The following is a 16117-nucleotide window of genomic DNA, read 5'->3' as shown; positions in this document are numbered from 1 at the left end:
TCACTTCTTAAAGCTCTAAAAAGGAGTTGAAGAGAATGAACCCTCGCGCCGTCGTCATCGCCCGCTCGGCTCGGCTTCGGCTTCGGCTTCGGCTTCGGCTTTGGATTTGGATTTGGATTTGTCAAATGATCGATCAATAAGATTATTTTTGGACAATATTTATTTAATTATTTAATAATTAATTAAATGCCAAATCACTACTGAAAATACGCCAGAACCCTGCTGAAGGTTCAGAGGGCCTCTCTGGCCGCGGTTCTGCCGCGACCGCGGTAGAACCGCGGCAGGCAGCGTATTCTTCTAAAAAGGCACCTTTTCCAGACACCTCTTCTGATAATTGCCTATAAATTCTGAGGCAAGGCTCCATTTTCTACACACGAAAAACACTCCACAACTTCTTTCTTTTTGAATATACTGCATCCTAATTCGCAGTCTCTCTCTCTCAAATTCGTAAGTGTGATTTTGCTCCGTTCTTTAAGTTCGTTGGTATCCTGCAGTTTGTATTGCCACTGTTGCAGGAAGGTTTATTCCGTTTTATCCTGGGAGGATTTAATCCATTACCTTGGCAACGTGTGAGGGGGTTAAAATTCCTTAAGGACACACAAGCAAATTGTGGACTCGGAATATTTCTTAAACTCTTCTGTTTTTCCTAGTTTCGTTTATTTTTCTAACAGTTTTTTTCTGATTTTGTGTTTTAACACAGTAGCGCTCACAAGCTTAAGGAATTTTACTAACGTTTATGTGTTGAAACATATATTAAACTGTTATTCATATTTTGTATACTGTTTTGGAGACTAAAGCCTTGTTGCTTTCTACTCTAATAATTCTTTCTGTCCGGTTTAAAGTACATAAAAACTTTGCCGGAATAATAAACGTACGGGTTTGAAGTATATAAAAACTTCACCATTGTTACGTGTTGTATGTTTGGTTTGATATTCAGTTTGAAGATATCAAAACTTCACTGATTTAACAAAGTTCTGTATTGTTTTCAACTTTACAGAAATATGACGAATGAAAACCAAACTAATGGAAGTGTTGCGGGAACGGGTGCTACTGCTATGAGTGCTGCTGCCTCGTCAAGCCGTTCTACTCCTGCTCATGCTATGGCACCGGTCAGAAAAACCCGAAAAGTTTTTCGGTATTGACTTCAAATGCTGGCAAATGAAGATGCTCTTCTATCTTACTACGTTGAGTTTGCAACGTTTCATCAAGGAGGATCCTCCGGTCATGGCTGAAAATACTCCGGATGATGAACGACTTGTTGTAACTGAAGCATGGAAACATTCTGATTTCCTGTGCAAAAATTACATTTTGAGTTGTTTGGAAGATGGCTTGTACAATGTCTATAGTGTCATGGAAACTTCAAAAGCGTTATGGAATGCGCTTGAGAAGAAGTACAAGACTGAGGATGCCGGACTTAAGAAGTTCGTGGCTGCAAGGTTCTTGGATTTCAAGATGATTGACACTAGGTCGGTCATAACTCAAGTCCAAGAACTACAAGTCATTGTACATGACCTCCTTGCTGAAGGTATGACCCAAATCAATAATTTTATTAATAAGATTTATCTTATTATTAATAATGAATTTGTTATTGAAGGTATGGTCATAAATGAGGCCTTTCAAGTCGCTGCTTTCATTGAGAAGTTACCTCCGCTGTGGAAGGATTTTAAGAACTATCTTAAACACAAACGGAAGGAAATGACACTAGAAGACTTGATTGTTCGTTTGAGGATAGAAGAGGACAACAAAAATGCTGAAAAGAAGTCACGTGGACACTCGACAATAATGGGGGCAAACATTGTTGAGGAGGCACCACAAAATAAGAAGAGGAAGAAAGCTTCTGGACCAAAGAATTACCCAAGTAAGAAGAAGTTCAAGGGTAATTGCCACAACTGTGGAAAATCTGGGCATAAGGCAGTGGATTGTCGTGCGCCAAAGAATGATAAGAAGAAAAAGAATCAAGCCAACATGGTTGAAGATGAAATGGAAGACTTGTGTGCCATGTTGTCTGAATGCAACTTGGTAGGAAATCCGAAAGAATGGTGGATAGATTCTGGAGCCACCCGCCTTGTTTGTGCTAACAAGGAGTTATTTTCTTCTTATTCCCCCGCAGGTCCCGACGAGACAATCTTCATGGGAAATTCATCTACGGCCAAAATTGAAGGAGTTGGCAAGATTGCGTTGAAGATGACGTCGGGAAAAATAGTGACTCTAAACCAAGTCCTCCATGTTCCAGAAATTCGCAAGAATCTTGTGTCTACCTCACTTCTTGTCAAGAATGGATTCAAATGTATTTTTGTTTCTAATAGTGTTGTACTAAGTAAGAACGATTTGTATGTAGGAAAAGGTTACCTAAATGAGGGCCTTTTTAAGCTAAATGTAATAGCAGTTCCTATCAATAAAGTGAATGCTTCTTCTTACTTGCTTGAGTCAAACACTTTATGGCATTCGCGTTTAGGTCACGTAAACTTCAAAACATTGCGAAAGATGATAAATCTAGAAGTATTGCCAAAATTTGATTGCATTAATTCCAAATGTCAAATATGTGTGGAATCAAAGTATGCTAAGCATCCTTATAAGTCCGTTGAAAGGAATTCAAGTCCTTTAGACTTAATTCACACAGATATTTGCGACATGAAGTCAACACCATCTCGCGGTGGGAAAAAGTATTTTATTACTTTTATTGACGATAGCACGAGATACTGCTATGTTTATTTACTTAATAGTAAAGATGAGGCAATTGATGCTTTCAAGCAATACAAGAGTGAAGTTGAAACGCAACTAAACAAAAAGATCAAAATGATAAGAAGTGATAGGGGTGGCGAATATGAATCTCCTTTTGAAGAAATATGTTTGGAAAATGGCATTATTCACCAAACAACTGCCCCTTACTCTCCACAATCTAATGGAATTGCGGAGAGGAAGAATCGAACGTTGAAGGAGATGATGAATGCATTGCTAATAAGTTCTGGCTTACCACAGAACTTGTGGGGGGAAGCTATACTTACAGCTAACCGAATAATCAACCGTGTACCTCATAGTAAAACACAATCCATTCCTTATGAGAAGTGGAAAGGAAGGAAGCCTAGCTTGAAATACTTCAAAGTGTGGGGGTGTTTAGCTAAGGTACAAGTTCCTAAACCTAAAAGGGTTAAGATAGGTCCAAAAACGGTTGATTGTGTGTTTATTGGATATGTAACCAATAGCAAGGCATATCGTTTTCTGGTTCATAAATCAGAAAATCCTGAGATTCACATTAATACGATAATAGAATCAGATAATGCTGAATTCTTTGAAACTATTTTTCCATATAAAAAGGAAAGTGAAGTGACCTGCCAAAAGTCAAAACGACTTCGGGAGGAAATAATAGATGATATGCCTAATGAAGAAAATCCGAGAAGAAGTAAACGTCAAAGGACATCTACTTCATTCGGTCCAGATTTTCTGACTTTTCTGTTAGAAAATGAGCCTCGTACCTTCAAGGAAGCAATGTCTTCCTCAGAGGCACAATATTGGAAAGAAGCTGTCAATAGTGAAATAGAATCCATATTGAGCAACCATACTTGGGAATTGGTTGATCTTCCTCCAGGTAACAAAACGTTGGGTTCTAAATGGATTTTCAAGAAGAAAATGAAAGACGATGGTACTATTGACAAATACAAGGCAAGACTTGTTGTCAAAGGATTTAGACAGCGAGAAGGTCTTGACTATTTTGACACATACTCGCCGGTAACAAGAATTACATCCATTCGGATGCTAATAGCGTTAGCCGCCTTGTATGGTCTTCAAATCCATCAAATGGATGTAAAAACAGCCTTCTTAAATGGTGATCTAGAGGAAGAAATTTACATGAACCAACCTGAAGGGTTTGTGGTTCCGGGAAAAGAAAAGAAGGTGTGTCGACTTGTTAAGTCTCTTTATGGACTAAAACAAGCACCCAAGCAATGGCATGCGAAATTTGACCAAACAATGTTGTCAAATGGCTTTAAGATTAATGAATGTGATAAATGTGTTTACATTAAGAACGTTCCAAATCATATAGTCATTGTTTGCTTATATGTTGATGATATGCTAATAATGAGCAAAGACATTGCCGACATTCAAGCTACTAAGCGCATGCTTGCTAGTAAGTTTGATATGAAAGACTTAGGAGTTGCCGATGTAATTCTAGGAATTAAAATCCAGAGGACTCCTCAAGGTCTAGCTTTGTCTCAATCACATTACGTGAAAATGGTACTTGAAAAATTCAAACACTTGGAATTTAGAAGTGCAAGAACTCCAATTGACTTAAATCATCATCTCATAAAGAATAAAGGTGAAAGTACGTCTCAATTGGAGTATGCTCGTGTGTTGGGAAGCTTAATGTACATCATGAACTGTACACGACCTGATATAGCTTGTGCGATAAGTAAACTTAGTCGATTCACAAGTAATCCCAACAAACATCACTGGGTAGCAATGAAACGAGTTCTGGGATATTTGGAATATACCCAAGACTACGCTTTGCACTACAATAAATATCCTGCGGTTATCGAAGGATATAGTGATGCAAATTGGATAACCGGCTCATCAGAAACAAAGTCCACAAGTGGATATGTGTTTACTGTTGGTGGAGGAGCAGTATCTTGGAAGTCTTCCAAACAAACGTGTATCGCTCGCTCTACAATGGAATCAGAGTTTATAGCGTTGGATAAAGCCGATGAAGAAGCTGAATAGCTTCGGAATTTTTTAGAAGGCATTCCGTTCTGGCCAAAACCTTTGGCTCCTATTTGCATACATTGCGATAGTGAGGCTGCAATAGGACGGGCAGGGAGCGTTATGTATAACGGAAAGTCTCGTCATATACGACGAAGACATAACACCGTTAGACAACTACTTTCTAGTGGAATTATCACTATTGATTATGTAAGATCAAAGGATAATGTGGCGGATCCGCTTACAAAAGGCTTAACTAGAGAGGGAGTTGAGAAATCATCTAAGGGAATGGGACTATGGCCGAGGACAAGTCGACATGGCGGTAACTCTACCTAGAATTTTGGATGTTCCGAGATCTAGGTTCAAGGAGCTCAAACAAAGTTGTGATTGACCGGTTCAACATTGTCAAAGTAAAATCTTTGGTCCCTTCTCGTGATGAAGACAATGTTCAGTAACAAGGATAGAACTTTACACGTTCTTTAATGATTACCTAAGTTTGATGAGGTATTTATCAAATAGTGTCAATCTAAAGGATTACACGTTTAGAAATCACCTATGTAAGTGTGAAGTGGAAGCCGCTTCAATGAGAATTTTGTAAGGCCAATTCTCTACGCACTTATGAAACCAGGCGGTGTTCATGGCTAAAACGAACACAACAATGAGAACCAAAAGACGGTTAAGGGTTGGTTGTGTGACATATGGTTGTCTAGGTATACACTAAAGTTCGACGGTTCAAAGATATCAAATCTACCGATTGACCGAGTATATCCGGCATATGTTCACTACGGAAAGTTCAAAGGGAAACCTACTTATCGAGATGCAATTAATCCTTACTTGCAAAATCACATAGCTTTCATCTATGATCTTTCTTGATACAGCCATTCCCATTCATGTGGAGGATTGTTGGACTTTAAGCTATTGGGCTTTAAAGTAGAAGAAGTGTGAATTGGAAATGGAGGAAAATAAAATGGAGGAAAATTGAAAATTTGAAGAAGTGAACTTTTGTCTTGCACTTTGTCCCTCATTGGTGAGGGACAACCACATTTGTGTGCTTATATATAGAATCATTTCTTAAAGCTCTTAAAAGGAGTTGAAGAGAATGAACCCTCACGCCGTCGTCGTCGCTCGCTCGGCTCGGCTTCGGCTTCGGCTTCGGCTTCGGATTCGGATTTGGATTTCTGGCCGCGGTTCTGCCGCGACCGCGGTAGAACCGCGGCAGGCAGGTTCAGAAAGCCTCTCTGATTGCGGTTCTGCCGCGACCGCGGTAGAACCGCGGCAGGCAGCGTATTCTTCTGAAAAGGCACCTTTTCCAGACACCTCTTCTGATAATTGCCTATAAATTCTGAGGCAAAGCTCCATTTTCTACACACAAAAAACACTCCACAACTTCTTTCTTTTTGAATATGCTGCATCCTAATTCGCAGTCTCTCTCTCTCTCAAATTCGTATGTGTGATTTTGCTCCGTTCTTTAAGTTCGTTGGTATCCTGCAGTTTGTATTGTCACTGTTGCAGGAAGGTTTATTCCGTTTTATCCTGGGAGGATTTAATCCATTACCTTGGCAACGTGTGAGGGGGTTAAAATTCCTTAAGGACACACAAGCAAATTGTGGACTCGGAATATTTCTTAAACTCTTCTGTTTTTTCCAGTTTCTTTTATTTTTCTAATAGTTTTTTTCTGATTTTGTGTTTTAACACAGTAGCGCTCACAATGACTAGAGATGGTATCTTATTTGATTTGGGATTTAAACCAAACTTAACATTTAAGTGCCTACAGGCCCTACACTAACAGCTTTACACAAAAACATGAACATTTCGATGAGCTATCAGATCATTGCTTGTAGTGCTTTCCTCTGGTCTGCTTCTACTTTCGCTGTTGCCATCAGCAGGTCTGTTTCTCTAGTTGCTGTCAGTATTTGCTATTGCTTCATTAACCTTTTGGAAAGATTCTTAGCCTTTATAAGTAAGTTATGAGATGAATGAAGCTTACATAAACCAAGAAGAAATAAACTAACTACAAGAAAAAAGAAGCAAATTTTTTCAAGCATAACTTCAAAAATAAATCAATTAAAGAGATTTGTCAATGTATACAAAAAACGACACAGTATGCATTAATGCATGATGTTTCCTGGTCCGGACTGCCCTTTATACAAAAAACAACACGCTCCCTGAAAGGGACTATCAGTTCAAGTACGAACAGAATTGAACTAGAATATGGGGAATTGCATAAATGGACTATAATACTTTGGGAAGCTTTTTATTTTTGCAGCCCATTGTTTTTGGACAGAAACTAACGTGCTAATTTTGGGATAGTTCAGAGATTGGTGTTTTTCTGCTCAATTTTCCCTTTTTTGCTGAAGACTTCAAATTGTCTAGAGTCCTGAGCTTGGAGAAGCAAACTGAAGAAGCTCTTCATTACTTTCAAATACAGACATCTCTCCTTCTTCCAAGTTTACGACTACTTCAACTCCATCCCCATTTTGGTTATCCAGAAGGAGAAACATATTGACTGGAAAAGTAGCAACATCCACTCTTGTTGGCCTCCCCCATCCAAAATTTATGTCATGGAACGGGAATTTCCTTAAACTAGAAAACCTATATATAGAAAAATCATTGCTTGAGGTTCCCTCGTTTATCTGTGTAGCTAGTTCAGATACCCTTGAAGATAGTACCTCTTCTGGTTTAATATCTTTGAGCATATCACGGACCTTCTCTTTTCTTTCTCTAAGCTCACCAATTAGTCTTTGCCATTTCAGATCTTCCTCGTTCGCTGCTGATGCAACGTAAGGAAGAATGGCATTTCCTACCAAGCCTGCTGGAACTAGTGCATCATTATTTGTTCCTCGTAGATTTACTGCTTGGATGAATAAGGATGGCTTAGAAGTTGGCGTATTGGCGCATTTACATAGGAATGCAGTGACAGCTTCCACAGTTGTAGGAGGAATTAGGCTTCTGGCCTTGAGAGCTTTTAACTTGGAGGCTGAGAAATGGTACCTTTTCGATGCATTTTGTTTTAGACTAGGATCAGCCACTTGTGGTGGTGCAGAATAGTTGGCCGGTTGAAAGACTGATGCTCCATTAAAAAGGGGAGATGGTTTTGCTTCTGAATCACGTGCGACCAGGGCCCAGTCAGTTAGGAAATTAGTCATACTGTAACCATCAGCAACCTTGTGGGAAATACATGTACTGAGTATTATGCCACCGCATTCAAAATGATTAAGTTGAGCTACGATTAAACTGCCCGTAGATGGGTTCCAAGGATCTTTAGGAAATATTAACTTATCGATATCAGTACGAGGGTGATTGAAAATACTTGACATTGGACAATCAATTCGGACTTGAGAGAGATCGACTCCCATGTCATTACATTCGACAAAGGAATTGTCACGTAAACGTCCAGCAAATGGATAATATGCGGTTAAAACTTTGGAAAGCGACTTCTCAAGAATTTGGGAGACCTTTGTCAGTTCAAGAGAGCTTGCAGTGTCTTGTTTTGGGTAGAAGAAAGAAAACGGCATATAGGTGTGAGTCCCCATTTGGTCCATAAGAGAGAGCTTGTGAATTCTATGTGAAAATGGGGTTGGAGAAGAGGGCTTAATTATCTTTCGAGAAAGTGAAACAAGCCTTGAAATAGCCATCTTAGTTGAATTACAAATGGTCTCTAACTGCAGGCCACTTCTTTGCTGTTTAGCCTCTTCTAACTCATGTATATATATAGCCAGGAAACAGAAGAATCCTACTTCACTATCTGTTTGGTTATGTTATAAACAACAAACAAACAACCCAGTGTAGTAGTATGTACGCAGACCTTACCCCTACCTTACAAAGATAGAGATGTTTCCAATAGATCCTCGGCTCAAGCAACAGAGGCCGTTTGGTTATGTTATAAACATAATTAATGATGTTGCCAAAGCTATTGCTATCCAGAAATTTGAAAGAGTATTGACATGGAATTGGAAAAAGAGAAAAGTATTTGGATACTGGTGAGGAATTTTCCCACTTATTATGCATAATTTTGTGACTATTCTCCAACTTTACTCTAGTAGCTACGGTCGGATCCACCTTGCGACCTACGGGTATTTGAATGTGAACCCAGTTACTATTGAAAATTTACTCGAGATTGTTGCAGGAATCCATAAATATTAAATCCTGGATCCGCCTCTGAACCTTTTAACTCATATCATAAAGCACATATACATAATCTCTTCTTCCTGCCATGCCTACCTATAGGATTGTTTGGTTCACTAACTAACTAGCTATGCAACGATAATAAAGTAGAGAGAGTTAATTGCTTATATAGACATTCAACTATTTAAAATAGTGTAATAAGTTCATTTTTCTTTATTTTATAACAGAAAAGTCACTCAATTATTGCAAATGGTGTCCGTGTAACAAAGTGATTTTTTTTTAATTTTCTAACAGCTAAGTCACTTTATGATTGCTATATCGCACCAAATATACTCTTAGCCAGTAACAATTATATTTTCGGTAACACAATATTTGAAGCTAAAAACTAAAATAAAAATAAACTCAAAGAACTTTTTTGAAACATTTCGAGCTACCCTATGTGTTTGAAAAAGTAGGGTACAGTGAGAGAGAGATTCAAACGGCTCAATTAAATACATATGGTATGGGTTTGGTAAATGAAGTCAAAATAAAATCACTAGCCTTTAATTTTCATCCATCTTTTGGCTTCCTATTGAAGTTTAAGTGGGCGTTTGGACATAATAATAGTAAAATTTTAAAAGAAATTAAAAAAAATCAAGTAAAAATGGTAATTGATAATTAGAGTTGTATTTGGACATGAATATAATTCTGTGTTTTTTTTTTTTGAAATTTTGTGAGTGATCTGAGTGAAAATTTTGAAAAACAGCTTTTTGGAGTTTTTAAAATTTTCGAAAAATTTCAAAATTCATCTTCAAGTGAAAATTGAAAATTTTATGGCCAGACACTGATTTCGAAAAAAGTGAAATTTTTTTGAAAAAGAATGAAATTTTTTTTACGTCCAAACAGGTAGTCAGGTTTACGAAATAAAAAGAATTTCTTAAACTACTATTTCCCTAATTACTACCAAATTATGAGTAAAACCATACAAAAGAAAATATAAATGCAAATTAATAAATAAGCAGGATTGGAGTTGTTGTTTAATTACAACTTCAGCATTTGCAAATTCTGAACTAAACTATTCATAAATATTATTCAGCCATGACTAATACAAATACCGAATTTCATTATTTGAACTTCAAGTAAAATATTGAATTATTAGTTTGTATTCAAAAGATACAATAACCACCTGCCAAATCAATAAATCATGGAGTCTCTCCACCTGACAAGAACTATTACCTCATTCTGAACCGAATAACGATATTTTGTCTTTATTATAACCTACATAAATCCGATCACACTGATCTCACGTCCAATAACCTCGTCTCACCTAGTACAAGCTGCTCGGGCAATAACCCACCTCTAATACTGTCTAAAATTGCATACAGCGTCATCAAAGAGCCAACAAGCTACAATTCAAATATGACTCATAAGGAAGAATAAACTCAGAAAGGGAACTACCCAGCCCGCGTAACGAATAAAACGGCCAAACAAATGCTATGAACCTATCTCAGAGATGAGAAACAAGGACCACAAAATAATTATAAGGAACCATACTCAACATCTCACTGTTGCGGCGTGCAACCCGATCCACACATGACACCGTTGTGTTGTGCAACCCGATCCAAGCATGATACTATTGCGGCGCGCAATCCAATCCAAATATGACACTATTGTGGCGCGCAACCCAATCTAAATATGACACTGTTGTAGCGTGCAACCCGGCCCAAATAACATACCCGTGGCGGTGTGCCGCCCGATCCACACATACCAACAAATAAGGAAATACCCATCAAGCCGTAATGCTTATACTTGCAAATGCCCAAATATTGACCACCAGCACGCCAAGTGCATAATACAACCCTGGAGAGACGAGTAGCGCCATACGCTACAAAAACCCAAGCACGACTAAGGTGCAATAAATGACCTATATCTCAAGAGCCATCTTGCTCATATAACACCACAAGCTACATGGGATCACAGCACATATGCGAATAATCAAGTCGTCTCACAACCCACATGGCACAATAGAGTATTACATGGAATAGCAGACGACATGAATAACATCCAATGCCCGAAGAATCCCGTAAGAAATGCTACGCTGAATGAACACATTCGACCTGATGTGGAGCATACATTCACATTAGACCCACCAACGGACCTAAAGCTGATTTCGATCATCCCATACTGGGTCAACAACCTTTCAAGGATCCACAATTGCCTTATTCATGACATGCACGAGCAGCCGTCCAACCCAGAACAAACTCCCACAGTCCGCAACCAAATGAATAGAGCGCCTTTTCAGGCATAAACTCTCATATTAGCAATAGTACCAGAATCTCCATGCTTGGTCTCAATCCTTAATAATCAAGTGACTAACATGTCATACTTATACAATTTTCCCGTGGAATACGCTCCCACGACCCTTTCCGCACTAGGTAGCAAAGTCTGCACCTCCATACCGCCCACCGTACTAATTCTGTAAAGCAAATCAAAAATCTGCAAATACACAATGCCTCTTCCACAGAACACTATTCTCAGGCGGCACTAAGAAAATGCCAGCTTACTCTGAACATCTGAATTCTTCCCTACTCATCCGAGCTCGTGACATTCTTATCAACACCGAGCCGCAACCTTGATCCTCAACTTCCAATTCCCAGTCCGCTCACTGCATCTATCATGTCGCTACACGAGAGTACAAGAATTCATCATAACCCCTGAACTACTAGTAGAATAAACACTTCATTGGCTAGAAACCTTTCACTTAACTCATTTCAGAAGAACCGTTGCAACACGCAATTAAATTCCCATAACCGCAGAAACACAAACCTCAAGTCATAGTCTAAACCACCATAACTCTTCCGGGATCCATTTACACATAAAAGGCCATTTGAATCAAATATCTCCCAAAATCAATCAAATTATGGTGGTTGTCAAGCCCGCACGTACAACCACAAACCACCTGTATAACTTAACACGCCGAAGGAACTGATCATTGCCACAATCATATTGATTCATACCATTACTAACTGAACCCACTTCTTCCACTTTACTCTTGAATGCCTTAGAAATAATAATAGCTCCATTCCAAAACTCAATCAACACTCATCCCGAGTGACCCAAATCAAGAGGTCACATTGTCTCAATACCCATGAACCATCTCATACCCTCCTCATGCGCACAATAGCATCTCCAACTGGTACACCCATTCTGAAAGACCTTACGCAAATCCGAAGTTGTTTCTCCCATTTCTCCAATACTGCCCCGCAGACCCGATGATAGCATAGAAAATTCTTCAAGTATTCTTCACACTCTGCTGCGAAATCCCGGTCTTCAGCCTCACAACGAACCCAAAACCCTTAGACACCGCACTTACATTCTTGAACCCATTAGAACCACCGTTGAGAGTCACCCACCATGACTTGGTCATGAATATAACAAAAGTCCAATGATCTGTTAGCATATGAACACCCCCAAAGAAGCAACCAGATGAATTCTTTCCTTGTACATCACATCCACAAGGAGCATAAACTCCGAGTTTCCCCAAAACCTGCACATGAATCGGTAAGGCAAAATATAGCACACATTAATCAAGTTCTTTGCTCGAATTGCCCCTGATATTTTCTTTTCTTAGTCGTAAATAATACACCAATGCACCGATAACCAGAAACCGCACACAAGCAGACAACCGCGCGATCCAATCGTAGAGGGTGGGCTCCCCCACTTAGCTTTAAGCTACAATAACATAAATGTAGAACCCACAATGATTCCTCTTTCTCAATTAGCGTAATCTCGCACCGTTAACCTGCCAAATTTCTCGTAATTGTTAAACTTTTCATGAACATTCCGAATTGTTAGCCACCATCGCACATTCGACCTCCTGCTGGGTAGTAAGTAGAACTCTTCGTAGAAACTTTATCAAAATCACGCAACTGCTAACCTGCTGTCACACCTCCTTTTTTACCCACCCGAGGGGGGGTATGGGAATTTTTCCAATTAAAGTGACATTATTCGAAATGGGATTATTTTTATTTCATTTATCAGAGTCACCACTTGGAATAGTTTATTTGGTGTCCCAAGTCACCGGTTTATTTTAAAATCCCAATTCGAGGAAATTTTCGACTTTATTTAAAAGTCTGCGAAACCAGAAATTCTAGATAAGGAATTCTGTTAATCCGGGAGAAGGTGTTAGGCATTCCCGGGTTCCGTGGTTCTAGCACGGTCGCTTAAACTGTTAATAATTGGCCTATTATCTGATTTACTACATGTTTTAACCTATTGTGCATTTTTAATTTTTATAACCGCTTTTAATTATATTTTTTTGGTATTAATCTGGAATAAGTTACGATTGTCATACACTTGTTTGTTTGATACACATTGCGAATCGTGTCACCGGAACCGTACCCATGATCTACAACATGTTTAATTTATTAAAAATTATTAGAAGTTGTAGCCGGGTCACATAAATGTACCCGAGCGGACAACTCGAGACGAGGGGGCTACGTACCGGGAACCAAAAGGCCATCCGGCTTTGTAACTTGTCCGAGCCTCTTTCTAATTCAAGGTATGACACTAACAGAAGAGGAGTCACGCCAGCGTGCACATCCCCGAAGATGAGAAGAGAAGGGTTTCGTAACAGTTCATATACGGTTCAAATAATATCAAAGCGGTAAAAAGCGGCATTTAGCACATTAGGCCCAAACATGTAATAAAAATCAGATAATAAATAAAAGTCAGATATAACAGTTATTCTAAGCTCGAATTCTTGAACCCTGAACCGGAGATTCTGGGTTCTGATCCCCAGCAGAGTCGCCAGAGCTGTCACACCTCCTTTTTTACCCACCCGAGGGGGGAATATGGGAGTTTTTCCAATTAAAGTGACATTATTTGAAATGGGATTATTTTTATTTCATTTATCAGAGTCGCCACTTGAAATAGTTTATTTGGTGTCCTAAGTCACCGATTTATTTTAAAATCCCAATTCGAGGAAATTTTCGACTTTATTTAAAAGTCTGCGAAACCAGAAATTCTAGATAAGGAATTCTGTTAACCCGGGAGAAGGTGTTAGGCATTCCCGGGTTCCGTGGTTCTAGCACGGTCGCTTAAACTGTTAATAATTGGCCTATTATCTGATTTACTACATGTTTTAACCTATTGTGCATTTTTAACTTTTATAACCGCTTTTAATTGTTTTTTTTGGAATTAATCTGGAACAAGTTACGATTGTCGTACACTTGTTTGTTTGATACACATTGTGAATCGTGTCACGGGAACCGTACCCATGATCCACAACATGTTTAATTTATTAAAAATTATTAGAAGTTGTAGCCGGATCACATAAATGTACCCCCGGATTTGGGAATTAGGTACCACAGCTATGTCACGGGAACCGTACCCGAAGCTATGATGATTTTATTATAACGCGCCTAAAGCAAACTACGAAGATTCGTTTTTAATATCTACGTTACAATGTTAGTGAGGGCCATGGATGATCTAACTATGGATGGCACACCTCAATTTTAATTCTCTTTAAAGGAAATTCATTTGACCATAGCAACTACAAATGTTAGCTCTTAATCCAATTTATGAGGGCCGTGATGATTTAATGAAAGATGGCACACCTCAATTTTAATCCTCATAGCAACTACAAATGTTAGCTCTTAATCCAATTTATGAGGGCCATGATGATTTAATGAAAGATGGCACACCTCAATTTACTATTTTTAAAAGAGATTTGTATTTTTTTCTCTAAGGCAAATTAAGATGCTCCTACTTAAATCTAATTTAAAATTAGGTATCACAACCACGCCACGGAAATCGTACCTGTAGTTGTAATAATTTAATTGCATGCCTAAAGCAAACTACGGTGTTCATGAATTAATTAATTCTCCTAAGTTTGATGCGTGTAAAAGAGGCTCCAAAGCTAAGGAACAAGTGATCGAAGAGATGATACACATATTCGCCAGTGTAGGAGAACAAACCGATCTTAAAACCGAAACTCTTGCGAATGTCAATTCATTATGCAAGCACATCTCACTTAAAGATTAATAGGTACGTTCTTTCAATTATAACAAAAGACAAACTAAGCCAATTCGACAAATTATTTGCGGAGCATCCAACCATCCACTTCATTGATCGAAATTTGAATATAAAATCACTCATTGCTATACAGTGGATTTGATGAATTGTCTTATAATAGAGGTCAAACTCAAATTAGCAAAATAGCCAGTGATCTTTGACAAAGTCACAAAATAAACAAACTTGAAAACAAGTATATAAAAATACATATAGAATGCTAATAAAGTCACTGTTAGTCTAATAGTTTTAACATCCCAACATAGGTTGTTTGTTTCCTTTTTGCAGAATTATCAACCGTGTGTTAAAATTATAATAAATTTGTTTCCATTAGTTCACATTTATATTAAATATGTTTAGATTAGTTCATATTAGTACGAGATGTATGAACAAGTGTAGACTAATGTGAACTTCATTATGAGATGTATGAACTAGTGTAGACTAATGTGAATTTAGTTAGTGTGTTTACATGAAGTTTAGGCTAGATACATGTAGGAGTTCTACTATAAATACCCATGTATGCTAGCCATTTGGAACAAGTCAAGTTGAATGAAAAATATCATTTCTTCTCCATTCTTAAAGTGAGTTGTGAGTATTTGAGTGTTTTGTTGTCTTGCTCTCCCAAATTATTTTTTTTTCCAACATTTGGTATCAGAGCCGGTGTGGTTGAAGACAACAAACTTGGAGAAAAGATGACGAATTCTAACGGAACACCATTCCAAGTTCCTATGCTTACAAAAGAGAACTATGGAAATTGGTGTATTCGAATGAAGGCCTTGCTTGGTGCCTGTGATGTTTGGGAACCAGTAGAGTCCGGTGTTGATGAAGCAGAAGATGTCGTTGCCTCAAAGAAGAAGGATCAAAAGGCACTCACTCTCATCCATCAAGGTTTGGATGACAAGATGTTCGAGAAGGTTGCAAATGCAACAACCTCCAAGGAAGCATGAGATATTCTTCAAACTTCTTTTAAAGGTTTGGACAAAGTGAAAAAAGTTCGCCTCCAAACCTTAAGAGGAGAGTTTGAATCATTGCATATGAAGGAAAATGAATATGTTGTGGATTATATTTCGAGAGTTTTGGCTATTGTCAATCAAATGAAAAGATATGGTGAAGAGTTGAAAGACGATAGGGTCGTGGCAAAAATACTACGATCCTTAATCTCAAAATTTGATTTTATTGTTGTTGCCATTGAAGAGTCCAAAGACTTGGACACCATGACCATAGACGAGCTTTCGAGTTCCTTGCAAGC

At 38.4% G+C, this 16117-nt stretch overlaps 1 protein-coding gene across 1 annotated transcript; it reads right to left on the bottom strand.

Moving 5' to 3' along the window:
• Nucleotides 1-6736: 6736 nt before the first annotated feature.
• LOC109241680 (acylsugar acyltransferase 3-like) lies at nucleotides 6737-8634 on the bottom strand. Its single transcript, XM_019408441.1, has one exon. The coding sequence runs from the start codon at nucleotides 8325-8327 to the stop codon at nucleotides 7062-7064; it is 1266 nt and encodes a 421-aa protein (XP_019263986.1). The 5' UTR covers nucleotides 8328-8634; the 3' UTR covers nucleotides 6737-7061.
• Between the last annotated feature and the right edge of the window lie 7483 nt (nucleotides 8635-16117).

The sequence above is a fragment of the Nicotiana attenuata genome, unplaced genomic scaffold (assembly GCF_001879085.1).
Source record: "Nicotiana attenuata strain UT unplaced genomic scaffold, NIATTr2, whole genome shotgun sequence".
In the NCBI taxonomy this organism is placed as follows: Eukaryota; Viridiplantae; Streptophyta; class Magnoliopsida; order Solanales; family Solanaceae; genus Nicotiana; species Nicotiana attenuata.
Note: the sequence above shows the minus strand (reverse complement) of the source record. Positions and strands in the feature narration are given on the sequence as shown.

What these genes read in the sequence shown, in the direction of transcription:
- LOC109241680 (XM_019408441.1), bottom strand. Translation starts at nt 8,327, where the DNA reads ATGGCTATTTCAAGGCTTGTTTCACTTTCTCGAAAGATAATTAAGCCC.